The sequence below is a fragment of the Callorhinchus milii genome, unplaced genomic scaffold (assembly GCF_018977255.1).
Source record: "Callorhinchus milii isolate IMCB2004 unplaced genomic scaffold, IMCB_Cmil_1.0 Scaffold9, whole genome shotgun sequence".
Taxonomy (NCBI): domain Eukaryota; kingdom Metazoa; phylum Chordata; class Chondrichthyes; order Chimaeriformes; family Callorhinchidae; genus Callorhinchus; species Callorhinchus milii.
The window spans coordinates 8,607,703-8,623,336 of record NW_024704750.1 but is presented as its reverse complement, the minus strand read 5'-3'; the positions used below and the strand labels follow the sequence as shown (position 1 = coordinate 8,623,336).

At 40.1% G+C, this 15,634-nt stretch overlaps 1 protein-coding gene across 1 annotated transcript in view; it reads left to right on the top strand.

Moving 5' to 3' along the window:
- LOC103175225 (spectrin beta chain, non-erythrocytic 1) overlaps positions 1–15,634 on the top strand; it is a 77,561-nt gene that overhangs the window by 20,912 nt on the left and 41,015 nt on the right. The window contains exons 3-4 of the mRNA XM_042338063.1: positions 12,990–13,141; positions 14,634–14,807. Coding sequence (XP_042193997.1) covers positions 12,990–13,141; positions 14,634–14,807 — 326 coding nt within the window. The remainder of the gene's footprint in view (positions 1–12,989; positions 13,142–14,633; positions 14,808–15,634) is intronic.

The following is a 15,634-nucleotide window of genomic DNA, read 5'->3' as shown; positions in this document are numbered from 1 at the left end:
GATGCTGTAATAATAATAATAATCCCTGCATTTGAAATGGGGCTTTACCACATCTTCAAGACGTCTCAAAGCGTTTCACAGAATACACTAAAGTGAATTGATTGTATTTTTTAGATGAAATGCGGCAACCAATTGTGCACAGCAGTGTTCCACAAGCAGTTGTGGATTGAGTGATCAAATTATTATTATTATTATTATTATTATTATTATTATTATCCAGTACTCACAAACTGGATTGGTTGCATTACTTACAACTTTTGATTTGCAAATACCAATTTCTTTTTGCTTCTCCAGTTATTGTGAGTCACTTCACCGGTGCATCTCAGCCACAGGCTCTCTTTAAGTCAGGAGGGCAGACAGGACAGTCTGGGTGAAGAGAGCAGAGAGCCTAAAATCCCAGATGGCCTTAGCCTGGCCTGGAAGATCATTTTGCTTTAAAGTTAAGACACTGCAACAACATCTTACAATTATATAAAACCCTTTATGTGTGGTCGAGTCTCGGAGCCCTTCAAAATGGGGTGGAACTGTGGAAAATTCTTGACCAACAATTCTTTTTGAAAGCAGAAAACCGGCTTCCAAAATTGGGACTGATTTTTATTTAAGAATCTTCCATAATTCTGCCCCATTTTAAAGTTTAAGAAAGAAAATGATGTCACAGGCTAAGACGAGATGGGATTTCCAGCCTCCGTTTGAAAAGTGGCTGCTAGTGAGGGGGGTGATTGTCTTCTGTTAACCTTCCACCTGAGATGAAAGGTTTTCCTCCAGTAACCCCGGCAGCAACTGCTGGTACTCTTTGAACAAGTACAGAAATGTCAGTCAGGGCTGGGAATCGATGTTAAGACTCCTGCTTTAACAGTTCACTGTTGGATCTCTCCAGCTGCCTGGATTGAGACTTGTTTTGCAGTATTAAATGCTAACAGATTTGTCCTTGAATTCTTGGGATGACCTCTGCTGTGCAATAATGGTCACAACATTTTTAACTGACGGCATTCCAGTGCAACCTGTTAAATGCTTACTCGTGACTGCAGATGCTTAATCTTAGTACCAGTTTAACTGGAGTGCATCAGTACCTTGTTTAAAGACAGATCGGTTCTTTAAACCAGGCGACTGTTAAATCAAGCTTGTCTTAAGCTCAGGTTCGATTGCAGTGTTTTTGGCATCAGTCAATGCAGCCTATCCTCTTTCTTCCCCTCCCCCAAAACAATAACCAATAACAATTGGTTTTATCCATTCGATTGATTTAATTTTCCAAATGTTCTCACCTGCAATAATTAACACCCAACCACTCAAAATTAAACAAAGCATCCTGTGCAATACATTTCTAAAGGAAAAGCAGTGTTTATTGCACAGTTGATTTTTATCATACAGTTGATTTCACTGGATAAGGTAGCACCTGCTTTAAAAAAAAGACTTATTTACTCAGTTGAATTTTAACTTCTTTCTCACTCAAAAACGTCTCAGACAATATGCTCCCCAAAACTGCAGAAAACCTAATACTACAAGATCAGTTTTTATATTTTCTGACCTTTTCCTCTTCGATAGGTCAGAAGCTGTGCCTGTCACATTGCTCATTCGTAATTTAAGTTAATGACCATAAGAGAAAATTATAAAACACTGCCAACTACCAATAACCCACTTTACATTTTTAAATGAATACTAAGGAACTGCAAAAATGTGCTGACCTTGTTTAAGTTTTCCGGTCTTGGAGATGTTACAATCTTTATAAATAGTTCAGCTTGATTGATGATTAAATTTAACCTTCAGTATAAAAATGAAGGGCAAATTTGTGGGGAAGCATTCGGCCCCTTCCCTGTCGCAGCTGAGATTTGGAAGGGTTTCTGCTTTGACTGTGTGACTTTAGACTGGTACCTGGAGTGAAGTGGCAAGTCTTTGTGGGCACTTGTACACAAGATCATGAGATGGGATGAAGAAAGCTTTTCAGCTGATTTTGTCTCATCCTTTTACAATATCTCATCACAGCATCTGTTTTTTTTAAATGAACTCACTGTCCAAGGTTCAACAACTCTTTCTGTTCCAGTCATTAATTACCCTCAGCATAAAGAAATACTTCCTGATCTTTATACTGAAAATGCCCATTGAAACTCTCTAAACTCATGTCTTCCTACTGTCTTGGTGCATCCTAATTTATAGTTCTGGGTTTAGAAGCGTGATTTTTCATTTGACCTCAGTCACATTTTTCAAAGTTGAATTGACACTGTTCTCTTCAGTGTGACATTGTCCTTTCCAAAGCTCCTTTAAAATGCTTTTTAATGAATTAAAATGCTAAAATGTCAGTAATGTGATCATTTGTAGAATACTGCTGTGACAAATGATTGTAGTTCAGATCATTGAAGTTAATTATGAGTGTAACTCACTTTTAACAAAATATAAATTACAATAAAATTCTAGCATTGGCAGCAATTTCGTGACAAATAGATTGTTGCTACTCTTGTAATTACTGTGTAGTACTTTGAGGTCTTCAATGCAAGGTGCTATAAAAATGCCACGAGCTTTCTATTTAAAATGTGTTCTTACTCTGCCATCTTCTGCTAGCCTCTGCTGGAGAGTGCATATGTATGGATATCTGTTGATGTTTTCTCCTCTTCTCATGGTCATTCAGCTTGCTGACACTCGCTCTGTCGTTTCACACGTTAAAAATGTCCACTTAAGGAATCAGATTATTCCAGGTGAACATGACATTTACTAAAATACCATGTCAGAGTCAGATTAAACATTAACAAAACCCTTTGCAGAGTGAGCCTGATATTGGACTGCCCAATGCTGGATATTGAAGTGTTCAATCTGGTAGGTGGATTCTGGGATCTGTTTTTCATAGCAGGTTTGAATTCAAGCCAATTGCGTGATAGCAGTTGTGGTAGCCAGTCACTGGATATAATATTACAAAGGATGATGTTCAGTGACCTGAACAGCCAAAAGCATTTTGTAACAGCTTAGGTGAATTGGGCAAGAGGGTTTGCGTTCTGTGTATGTCAAGCAATGTATTTAACCACCAGCATTTCTGTGTTGGTGTCTTTTCAGCTCAAGCAAAATTAGCATTTCTTGATAATGGAATTTGAAGGAGTACAGTACATGAATTTGAGATTGAATCAATAAAACTATTTGCAGCTTTGTTATCAGTGATGTGCCCAAGTGCAGACGGACTGGAGAAACAGATCCTGATATGAGTGGTCAAAACCTTTTAGTTGCACTGCAGTTACTTTTGCGCTAAACGCCTATGTTAGCTTTGCTTTGAAAATAAGAAGAATGTTTGCATTTGTGTATGTTTGTTTCACAGGTGGGGCACCTGCTCTAGTTACACTAGGTGTGTGTAATCCTCGATTCTTTCTCCCATAATTACTCCATGTTGCTCACAATTTGGCCTCAGACCCTCGGTTGTGTTGCCATAGCGAGAGCACTCCTCTGCAATTCTGCTACTGGGCCCAAAGTCCAATTAACTTGGCAAAAAGTCCCCACTTCACTTCTCTCTCACTCACCACCGACTTTCAAATGAACAGACTTTAATTTTGTGGCTTTAGACTGAGCAGATTCTCTCATTTTAAAGGGATGTGCTTCCTCATCGCTTTCTTACAGAGTGAGGAAATCAAATATGCATTGCTGTGTTTTTGTGGCCTTGTCTACAGAAAGTGGCCTTTCCCTGGATATAGTTCATCTGAGTTGAAATCAGATTGCATCAAGGAGCTCAATAAATAACTCATCTATTTTTCTGCATGTTCTTTTCCTCCAGTAATTGTGTTGGAACAGCTAAGGATGAAATTCTCCTTTTTTCACCTTGATCTTGTTACCAAGATGAATGCATTTCGCTCACAAAATATACAGTCAATTCACTTTACAGTATATTCTGTGAAACGCTTTGAGACATCTAAACGAACGTGATACTGTGCTATATCAAATGCAAGGATTATTATTTTTTTACCAAGATTCTCTATTTCCAGTGGCACACTTGAAATTCCACCATGCAAAAATTAAGCAATATGTTAATAAATTATGTCTATAAATTATGTCTATATGTTTTTCCCTGGCAATGTTGATGCACGTCTTTTTTAAATATTCACATGGAATGATGGTAATTATTATTTGAAATGAATATCAGTGCAAGTGATTCTGTTTGTTGCACTATGATGTTGATGCACTAAAGGGCTGAGCTGTTTGACTTATAATGCTGCCCTACATTTATCACAAGCTTGACTGTAAATATACTGGAACATTAATGACTGCTCTGGGAATGTGGCTAATGGCAATGGGGGATCCATACAACTTTGATTTCAAATTGTGAACCGATCTTGTGAGTCAAGAGAATATTTAAGAGGATATTTTGCTGGATGTTTTGATGAATATTGTGTTCTGGAATTCGACTCATCTTGCAGATTTCTGTACAAGTCCAGAGCTGCTCTGATAAATTCCATATTGAATGCAATTTCTTGTGTGATGTTAAATTTCTGATGATAGTGGTTATGAGGCACTGTATGTCCTCAGTTGATCTGCATTACAATGGCAAATTTCTTCAACTCTGAATCCATTTCAAGGTTCTTGGCCCCACCGAAAATTCCCCTTGTGCCCTTGCCCCCTCCCTGTGATCGCTGTGACTTTCTTCTTACCCTACTTGTCTGCTTGCTCCCCTCCGCTCAGCAAGTTCATGCCTGCTGCGTGACCAATGCCCACCTTCATTGGCTGAGTCTTCAGCAACTACACTCCATCCACCCTTTGGAACTGCCTCCGACTCATCCCTCTCTGTACCCTTCAAAACTCTGGAACTTTCTCCTTCAATCCCTCTGCCTTGCCCCCCTCCCTCCCCATCTTGGAACCCCACCTAAAGACTTTCCTTTTTTGATCGTGCTCACGGTCACTTCCCACCTCCCTCTGCTCTCCCCCTAGCTCATTGTCAGAGCCACCGCTACTCTCAAGCACTCCTGGATGCTAACCCGTGTGGAAGGGCATGATCTAAATGCTTGTTGCGCTTGTCTTTTAATCCTGCCTAACTCTTTGAGACTATGATCACCTCTCTATGATCACCTCTCCCTCCTTCCTTGTTTGGCATCCGACATTGTCTCTGTAGACTTCTCCATTTCTGATAATATAGATTTAATGTGACAATATTGGGAAAACATTGTTGCAGCTACAGAGAAATAGGAATCAAAAAGTATTGAATGAAAAATGTGTGACTAACCCTGCTTCTTTGTTTGTTTGTTTGTTGGTTTGATTGCCAAGTACTTCAACCTATTATTTCAACTCTTGTCAAAAGCCTTTAATTGGGTTGTGAAAGCTTTCAAGTTTAGCTTGCACGTGGCATCATTATACTGAAGATGAAATGTCTTTTGCTGCTCCAGGCAATAAAACGCTGCTGTTATTAAAATATGAAAAGCGTGTACCAAATTTTGACCCATTCTTTTTATTTTTGCTGTCTTGGTTTATAAGCCTGAAGGTAATGATAAAAGAGCATACAACATCAAACAAAACTCTTGATGCTGATTGTCAAAATACTCCATGGGTGTTAGCAGCAACTCTTCAGCTCAAGTATCCATTACATAAAACTGCAATAGCGAAGGAAATGGCAAATGAGTGCAGTTAATTGTCACTCGGTCCAGACAATGCAGTACTTTCCAACAAAAGATTTACAATCCAAACCCATGGAGGAAATAGACCATGACAGTGCTGCTGAGATGTTCTGAGCATCCTTTCACCGACAGAAGCAACTGTGCGGTGTGAGACCATCAGCACTGCTGAAGAATTGCTGTCGTGCTTCATCTACCATTAATGTCCTAGATTACACAGAATGGCTGCTACGTCTGCCTACAAATAGTCGCCACACCTGACAGTTTGTCTGCCTTAGATTTAGTTGTTTCGTCTTACCCACTCTCAGCAACCATCTGCTAAAATCCCTCTGCCTTGCACCCTTCCAATCTGCTTTTAAAACATTTCTTAAAATTGTAATCCCTTATCACAAATGCAGAGAATCACGTGGCCTTGTTATATCCACTGAATTGAATGTAGTTTGAATTGAATGACTGTGGCAGGAGGCTTTGTCTGCTACTGTCTGTTATTTCACCTGCTGCTGATAAAACAAAAACCTCGCCGTGAATCAAATAAAACCTGCACGTCAATATCCACTATAAGGCATCGATAAATGTGTTAACGTGGAGGGCGGCAAAGCTGGGTGGTGAGTGAGTGAGTTTGTGCTTGAATGCAGCTTAAACTGATGCAGTGAAAGCCTGCTCTTTCTGCTTGCTGTAAGGTCCCTTCACCCTCCTACCTCAACCCTCCCTGCCCTCCATCCCTCCTTATCCCAACCCCCAGCTCAGGTCCAAATCCCTCATTGTACAACGTCCTCCCAATGTGAAAGGCGCTCCGAGACGTCGTCCGCCATGAAGTACGCTATATAAATGCAAGTTGTTGTCCCAGCGCCTTGGGACGTCCTCCTGACGTGAAAGGCGCTTTATAAATGGAATCTTGTTGTTGTTGTTGTTGTTGTAAAATGAGATTGGAAATCTTCACCCAAGGCTGACAATCCTATTTGACGGAAGAGTAAATATTGATGAATGTAAAATGTACATTCTTGTGTGCTTGCATTGTGCAACTAAGTGTGTCTGTGTGGTATGCATTTTATAGTACCGCGTCATTTTCACAGAATATAATGTGCTGTGAAATGCCTCTCCAGCTTCGCTCTTCTGTTTGCACACTCCACTCTCAAACTCCTGCCTTTTGCCTACGCCCCTCTGCCCTAATTTCAGCCATTATGCCCCCATCCTGTGGAACTCCCTCAGTTTTGCCCCTGTTGTATTTGTCTTTAGGGGCCTAAAACGCCTCCTAAGGTTGTCCCTCTCTTGCCTGCCCCCCTCCACCATCCCTACTTGTTGTCCAGCAATATCTCTGTAAAGCGTTGTGAGATCTCAAATTGCTGCTGCTGCTGTATAAAGTCAATTTATATAATTACCATTTCACAACACAGTTCCCACCGATACCACACAAACCAGCAATATAACGGAGGTGTCATTTTATCAGGCGGTCTATTGGCCATTGAAGGAATATTGTTCTGGTTATACCGTACTATTGAATATTTTTCTTTAATTTGCCATCATGTAGGTATTAATGATATATATCACTGCTTATAAACCCAACTTCTATGTACTGTAGATATACTCAGTTTATAGTCAGGCTGGCCTCAAGGAGACTTTGAGTACACTGCTAATATTTGCACTGTGATATCCGGTCTGCTCTTCTGCTGTTGTTGGAGCCTTACCTCTTTTTTTCCACACTGCTTTGTGGACACATTAGAAGTGACATCACTCAGCCTGATTATTATGATACGGACGTGCTCAAAAAAAAGCCAATTCATATGCAAATCTTCAGTGTGTATGTGTGTGTCTGTTTACGCAGCAGGTAGAGCAGGGCTGTGAGTGGAGGCTTGGCATTGAACTGTTAGACGAGGGTTACGTTATCCACTCAGAAACTCTCTCGAGCAGAGCTGGAGCACTACTAACGTGGAAAAGGGAAATTAACTATCAACTTGAGGGCTCCACCTTCCAGTGGATTCTGAAACTGCCTGTGGTATTGCAGCTGTGCAGATCCACCTGCTAAAGGTTTCGGCCACTGTGCCTCAACCGCTCTACTCATGTCTGACATGGCAGGAATGTCTCCAGGTTACAATCCTTCACATCAGACGGCTTACAATATCATGGATGGACGTTTCAAACAGTTACAAGGTACACTCTTATCTCTGTCTAAGCATAGCCCATGTCCTGCTTTAATTGAGATAAAATAGTAGAAATGAGACCTAAATACGCTTGTATATAAAATATAAATACGCTTGTATATAAAAGCTTGTATATAAAATCCAATTACTTGGAACGTTTGGCTGTTTTCTTATTAACCATTTACCTTTTTTGGAAACCAACGAGGGGTGTGTTTATTGACCATAGGTATAGCTTCCAGACTGAAGACGGAAGACTATTGCACAATAGACTATTGTACTAAGACCACATTACGATTGTTGTATTGAAAGGTTCAGTGAATGTGCATAAAAGTCAGAACCGGGTGGGGGTGGGTAGAAGGGAAAGCGAGAATGCGTGGCGTTAAGTGTAAAGTACTGCACACCCAGGTTAAATGGCAAAGAGAGTTACCGGTAGCAAGTGAAAACAGTGAGTGCATAAATTATTAAATAAAAAGAAATCATTAGCCAGTCAAGTGTTGAGGCTGTCGAAAAGAAACTGGAAACAATTTGGATTTTGCATTATACGCTGTTATACACCAGATAGCGCTTTCAGAGTCTGGTCACCAGCACCCTGCATGCAGATGATTCGAACAGATTTTTGACTCAAACGTTTGGAATGAAAACGTTTATAGAAATCCAAGTCCTGACTCAACCGCTGCTTTTAAAACTCCAAGCTGAATGCATGCCCAGTGACTGTTTGCTCAATGCTTTGCAAACTGACCGCTCAGGCCAGCACCTTTCACCATTGAAAGAAATGTGTGCACATTAACTCTTTCAGCGCTGTATTTTCCAGAGAAAAATGAATCACTCTAATCCCTTCCTTTCTAGTTTTTCCATTGTTATTTTACTTGACTGTCCAAGTTAGAACCCCAGCTCCCACATGTTCACCCTTTCCTCATTGATTAGGACTTTGATGTCTCTAGTTATCCAATGTGGCGTACACTTGTTTGACCTACCTTAGGATGTGCTTGAAGTCTAGGGAGAGAAAAGTTCTCCTTTTTCAGGCTGTTTTAGCTTCTTTCCAATTCCAACTGACAACCTGTCCAGGACTGGCAATTATGTGCTGTAGGAGAAAGCTCATTGAAGGTATCAATGGAGACTGAGGCTCTGTCTCTAAATTTTCAGAACACAAATCTCCAGAGTTGCAACTAACGTGCTGTTGAATTCACTCTTTTTTTGTGTTTAACTCCAGCACACTAGAACATTATTTCTTTGCATTGCCCTTCAAATTACCATATTTGAAGATGGGGTATTTGCTTACATGCAGATTTTAAATTAAAAAAATAAATAAAATAACCGTTCACATTGTACATCTTTAAAGTTTCTCTCAATTAGCTACTTACCTCTGTAGTGTTCTTGGATTGTGTGCACTGAATTTATAATCATAATAATCCTTGGCTTTATCACATCATATTGAAAACTCTCGAAACCGATTTGCACACAGAAATGTCCCACAAACAGCCATGAAGTGAATGACTGATTTTTATCTGGAGGAATTTAGGCCAGGACACTGGGAGGAACTCCCTTCGCTTTACGACTAGTGCCATGGGATCTTAACTTCCACCTGAACAGGTTTAATGTCTCATTTGAAGGATGGCACACCTCAGACAATACAGGACTGCATTGGAGCATCAGCCTGGACTCAGTTCAAATTCCTGATTGGGGCTTGATCCCACAACCTTCTGACTTGGAGGTGAGAGTGTTCCTAACTGAGCCAGGCTGACCCCGTTGTAACTTGTAACATTTTGGAGCAGTAACAACCTGAATATATTTTTGTGGCAATAGAAATCACTTTAAAATCAAGAATTCTTCCACGAACCCATTCCGCCACATGACTAGCACACCTACGAAAATCTAGTGTGCATATTTGAGGCATCTTTAAAATAGATGCCTAATGGTCAACACTGGTTCTTTTTCTGGTTTCAGTGTTTTTAATGAACCGTGATAAAGTCGGGATGCAGAATCCTACTGAGAAAACACTTTGTGGACCATCGTGGTTATAGCATATTGGAGATCAACATTGGTCCCTTATGTACTCATGTAACCACCGTTCATTTATCACTTGCTCAGACCCCACAGCTCTTTGCTCAGGTAATTTAGGAACCCTAAGCACTGGCTTAGCAGCCTGTTGGCGGACTATGTGTGAATGGTGGTTCTTCACGCAGGTTAGTGTCTTATAGACAGCACAGCACTATTTATATTTAGCTAGCATGATGCACACAGAGATGGAACAGGCATTTGTTACTGGCCCTTTCTGAGCTCATTCAGTTACTAAGAATTATTGGGAATTTTTTTTCAATGTCCCAAGAGTAATGTTGCCATTCTCTGTGTCTTGGTGATTATTTAATGTCACATGGATTAGATTAAGTGCTTTCTCATGTACCTAGTTTATTTTCAGCTGCTGCTCCAATGTGCACCTTTTTGTGTCCACGACTCGTTCATAGATTGTTAAACTGCTGAAGAGAAATTCCACCGAGTAATCTCATTTTATGTAGCCTTTTAGAAAGTCCAGAGGTTTTTAAATTTAGCTGTATTTTGAGGGATTTCTCTAAATTCTAAAAAGATATGATTGAAACTCATTGAGATGTTATATGAAATATTCTAAAATGCCATTATAAATAGAGTAAATCTAGACTCAAGTGAAATTTCTCTCTGAATTAGTCTTTATCTCAAATAATACAACCTGAAATTGAAAGAGGTGGGAAAAATATTTTATATACTTCAGATAAGGTGCTATATCAAATACAAGTATTATTATAGAAAAAAGGCATCAAAGTAGTGAATGACTAGTGGAGAACTAACCAGGTAATGGCTAAGATACTTGCCTTTGAGTTTGCCACAAACAGACAATCTTTCTCGTTACTTTCCCCCTCCTCCTTCCCCAGCTATGGCTCTGTCAGTTCCTCCGAACTGTTACTTATTGCACTTTTCATCCATTTTAAATCACTCGAAGAAGCAATGTTGAGTGAATTCTCACTGCATAGTGCAAATAGCCTGCTAATTCTGGCTGGCTCTGCCTCAGTTCTTATTGGGGAATGGATTTCCCCACCACCCCCACCCACACACATATTTACTGTTAATTAAGGGAATGGCTATGTGTTTATTTCCTTGTTAATCATTGAGGGAGGTGATGTGCACATTGAATGTTTGTCTGAAATAAACAATTACTGTGCACTTACAATGCTCTCTGTTTTACTGTGCGCTGTTTGAATCTCTTGGACACTTCATAATACCAGCTTTGTCATTCTCATCAAATGCTTTTGACAAACGTTATATTTTTGCTTGTGTTCATCAGGAATAACGTGAATTAAATGCTGAGTGAGGGTTGCTTTAACAATGATTGTCTTTGGCATTGGAGTCTTTGATTCTTTTTGGAACTAGAGTAGTTAGCACCAGCGTAGATCGACTGGATGAGCCAACTTGCCCAATTTTTTGTTTCAATTTCTAAGTTCGATTTCCTCACAGAAATACACACTACACTTTACAGTGAATTCTGTGAAGCACTTTGTGACATCCTCCCAACACTATATCAAATGCAAGGATTATTATTATCACAAGCTATTATTGGGTTTGTCTGAATGAAATTGTTAATTTATGCCATACTGCAGGCAATTCTACCTGCTTTTCATCTGCATGAATGAGGCTGACACCACCCAATTATTTATGTAAGCATTAAAAGTGAACAGTCGATTTATCTATGAAAGGATAGTTTCTCTCCCTCACTACTTTCATTTTTTCCCCAAGTGTGCGCTGGCCTTGTTGTATCCCAAAGTAAACTGAAAAGCCCCAACAAATAAGTGAACTCTGAGCAATCCATTTGATACAAGTCCTGCTGTTGCAATTGTGCAGACTTTTCAATACACAGCCCCTAAAGTCATCACAATGATGACAGCAAAACTGATAAAGTATCAAGCGTGTAAACGGTTTGAATGCTGTGCGGGAAAGCCGATTGGTTTGGGTGAATTGTGTAAAATGTTATCGGAGATCTTTATGGCCAAAAGCAATCTGCTGGCTGTTATATTAGCCCATCTAAACTGGGGTCGAGACATCTATCAGAGCTGAAACTTCACCTTTTGCACCTGTGTAAAATTGCTCATGATACCAGTCCAGATACAGCTTTTGCTGGGTTCGTGCATCATGCCTCTCTGCTTGTTTGTATTTTATTGAAGACTTGAAATGAATAACAACAAGAACAACAACTTGCATTTACATAGCGCCCTTTTGCAATCTGGTGAATCACTGGGGATTGGAGCAGAAATATCACCAAGCTAAGGAACACTGGAACAGAACTGGGAACGCATTGAATGAAGCGAGTCTAATCTGCTTGTATCAGTTTTATGGTGATGTTCCAATAAGCAGAGCAGAGCTGCACTTCGCCAGCTGTCTCTTTCCTTCTCCCACCTTGCAGCTCACAATCCTTTCATCCATCCCTTTTCCTTTTATTTTACCCGTGTGCTGTGCACTACTTTTTCTTCCTCCATTCATATTGTGTCCTTTCTGATTTTCTCCCTTGACCTGTGCCTGATTTTAGAGCTCTTCCCTCTCCCTTTAAACCAGGCTTCCTCCATCTTAGCATTGTTTAGTGCACCAGCAAACACGGCTAAGAAAGGCGGAGATGATTTGACTTTGCCCATACAATTAATAAATATGTCAGATTTAATTAAATACTTGGTATTTGTATTATTTATAAACCTTATTGAGGTTTTATTCCTTTAAAATATAATGAGCAATGATTTATATTGCTGCTAGAATTCTTTTATGTTGCTTTTACGTTTACATTGCATTAATAAATCTGTCAATAATGCCCTACCCAAACGGTTTTCTGTGGCCATCAGTCTACCTTATATGGAGATCCTGTAAATGATCTTTGTTCGATACCTGGCTTCTATTTTAAACCTATGAGTTTTCTCTTGATTTATCTATTCTTGATGTTTGCAGACAGTTACCATTTCACAATACAGTGCAAATATGCGAGAGAGATCCTGATTCCCCCCACCCCGAATTGGGAGCTCTTCTTATCTCCTATTTGGACATAGCAATTTCCTGCAAATAGCCATGAAATGAAAGATCAGGATTAATTTGCAAGATTGTTCACCAGGACACCGGGAGAAACTCCTTTCTGCGAATAATGGCATGGGATTATTGTACACCATGTTAAGTTTAAGACACTCACTGTATGGCTAAGACCATCGTCAGTCCACTTGGTGGTTAAACATGGTGACAAGTGACACCCCAAACAATAAATTCTACAATTGTTTTGCAGATGAGAGAGAAGCTGTGCAGAAGAAGACTTTTACAAAATGGGTGAATTCTCACCTGGCACGTGTAACCTGCCGGATTACCGACCTGTATACAGGTCTGCGAGATGGCCGTATGCTTATTAAACTGCTGGAAGTGCTTTCAGGAGAACAACTGGTATGTTTCTTGAATTGGGTGTCATTTTTGATTCACTGCTTTGTTCCTGGCTGTCGTGAGCGTTCAATGGTCGATTGCAAAAACAGAATAATTCAAGGCCTTGAGAAAGTTGCAATGAACATTTATTACATTTATTACCTTTGAAATCGAGGGCCCCATACTTACCAGACATTATTATTTAAGAAGAAATGAAATGCACGGATGAGATTATCATTGATTTAAAATAATCTGAAGCACTTTGAACTGCAAACAGTTTGTGTGTTTTGTAATGTTTATTTTATCGAGTTTTCAATGTTTACGTCTGTCTTGCTGCTTTTCTTTATTTTTGTGTTTGTGAGGGGTATCAGTGCTGGAGAATAGAAATATTATTTCCTCATTTGATACCTGATAGTCTCTGGAATACACTGTCGTAGGTGAGGTGTATATTGTGGGCCAGATGAATGGTAAACTTTGCCCCAACAATGTGGCTTAATTCTAATCTAAAAAAAACAAGCAACTTGTTTTTTTTCTCTTCTTCCATTTGCCCCCACACCAATCATAGGCTTTCTGAGTGAGTTTGCCATTTTGTGCTGAATTTTTGGGAATTCTGTGATAAATTATTGGGAATTCTTTGCTATGAACCCGTGATTCACAGGCCTCAAATTCACATACAGGACCTCAACGCTAAAACAAGAAGACTGTTTGTGGAGTCCTGTAGCTCAGTTGTTAGAGCACTCGCTTTGCAAGTGAGAGACCTGAGTTCTATTCCAGGCAGGGCGAAACCTTGGGCAAGTTTCCTTACTCCACACGCCTAATAATAATCCCTCCAAAACCAAAAACAATAATAAATTGGTCATTTTCAATCTACGACTGTTTGTGGGACATTGCTGTGCGCAATTGGCTGCTGCGTTCGCCCACAAATATACAGTCAATTCACTTTACAGTGTGTTCTGTGAAGCGCTTTGGGACGTCCTCCTGTCGTGAAAAGCGCTATATGCAAGGATTATTATTAAGAGGAAATGCTCAGCTCATTATCTGGCCTAGAAGGCAGGTCCAAAGCTGAAAGGGTGGCATTGTATTTGCTTCAATTCCCCTCTGTTAAAGAGGAGTTGTTTACGTATTCCAGACCATTATTCTTTTGTCGGCTGATTCACCATCTGAGATCCCATCTGCTTTGATTCAAATGAACGTGAAGAGGTTCTGCTGTCCCTGACTCTATTTGGAAATAAAGTGGTTTCCACTACCTTGGCTTACATTCTTTCTCTTTTCAAATTCTCTCCCAAAATGACAATGAATTAGCTGCTCACCTTGTGGTTTGCAGCACGTCACTGGTGCAAGTTAGTCGCTGTTTCCCTCCATAATGTTCACTACATTTCTAACAAATCTCATTCCGTGAAGTGCTTTTAGATGTTTGTTTTACATGAGAACACATTGTATGAATATACTTTGTTGCCCATTTTCTATTACATTTTCTTTTGAACTGATGCATGTTGCCATTATTCTTCCCATTCAGCCAAAGCCAACCAAGGGCCGGATGCGTATTCATTGTTTGGAAAATGTAGACAAAGCCCTTCAGTTCCTGAAAGAGCAAAAAGTGCACCTTGAAAACATGGGGTCACACGACATTGTTGATGGAAGCCACCGGCTGACTCTGGGTCTCATCTGGACCATCATCCTCCGCTTCCAGGTAGGTGGAAACATGAAAGAGATGTGTTCTTATCACCTTCCGACAACATTGAGGTAAACAACAATATTGACATTGTCAGCTGCTGTAAGATGAGGCTAGGGAAATGTAATAGACATTCTGAGGACCAGAGGAAAGAGATAAAATCTCAAAACTAACAAGATCACAAAATGCACAGAGTGATATTAAGCGAGATGCACTAGAGTGGTATTGATGATGATTGATTGATGATGAAGGCTTTTTGGTCACATACTCCCAAAATACCCACCAACCTTCTTCCCATTAAAGCATCAAGCTGTTTCTTAAGTAAATCCAATGTCCTACATCTTCCATCCTTTCTAGTAATCTGTTCAGACTGAATCTGAGAGAGCTTCTATAAATGAAGCGAGAGAGAAAAAGTAGTTGATCAGACTTCACAGAAAAGTAAGGTTTATTCTCAGTTTTGTATTGATTTGTTCAATTGTATTTGAATTGGGGTTGCTTCAAGTACCCTCTTGACTGGGGAAGAGGAAAAATCCATGTCTTAGATCCCATGTCTTTGTGGCTCTCCAAAATAGAATTCCTTTGCTTAAAAGTCTGGTTTTGTCCCTTTGCATGTGATGAGAATGCATTTCTCATCAACAAAACAACAATAAAATTACATTTATAGAGCGTCTTTCATGTTGGGAGGACATCCCAAAGCACTGGACAGTCAGGGGTCAGGACCTGAGCACGGGGGAGGGGTGGGGTAGGGGTGAGGGAAGAGAGATAGGTGGGAGGGCGACCGAAGACACGATCAAAGAGAAGGGTCTTGAAACCGGCTTTGAAGGAGGCAAGGGAGGAAGCGAGGC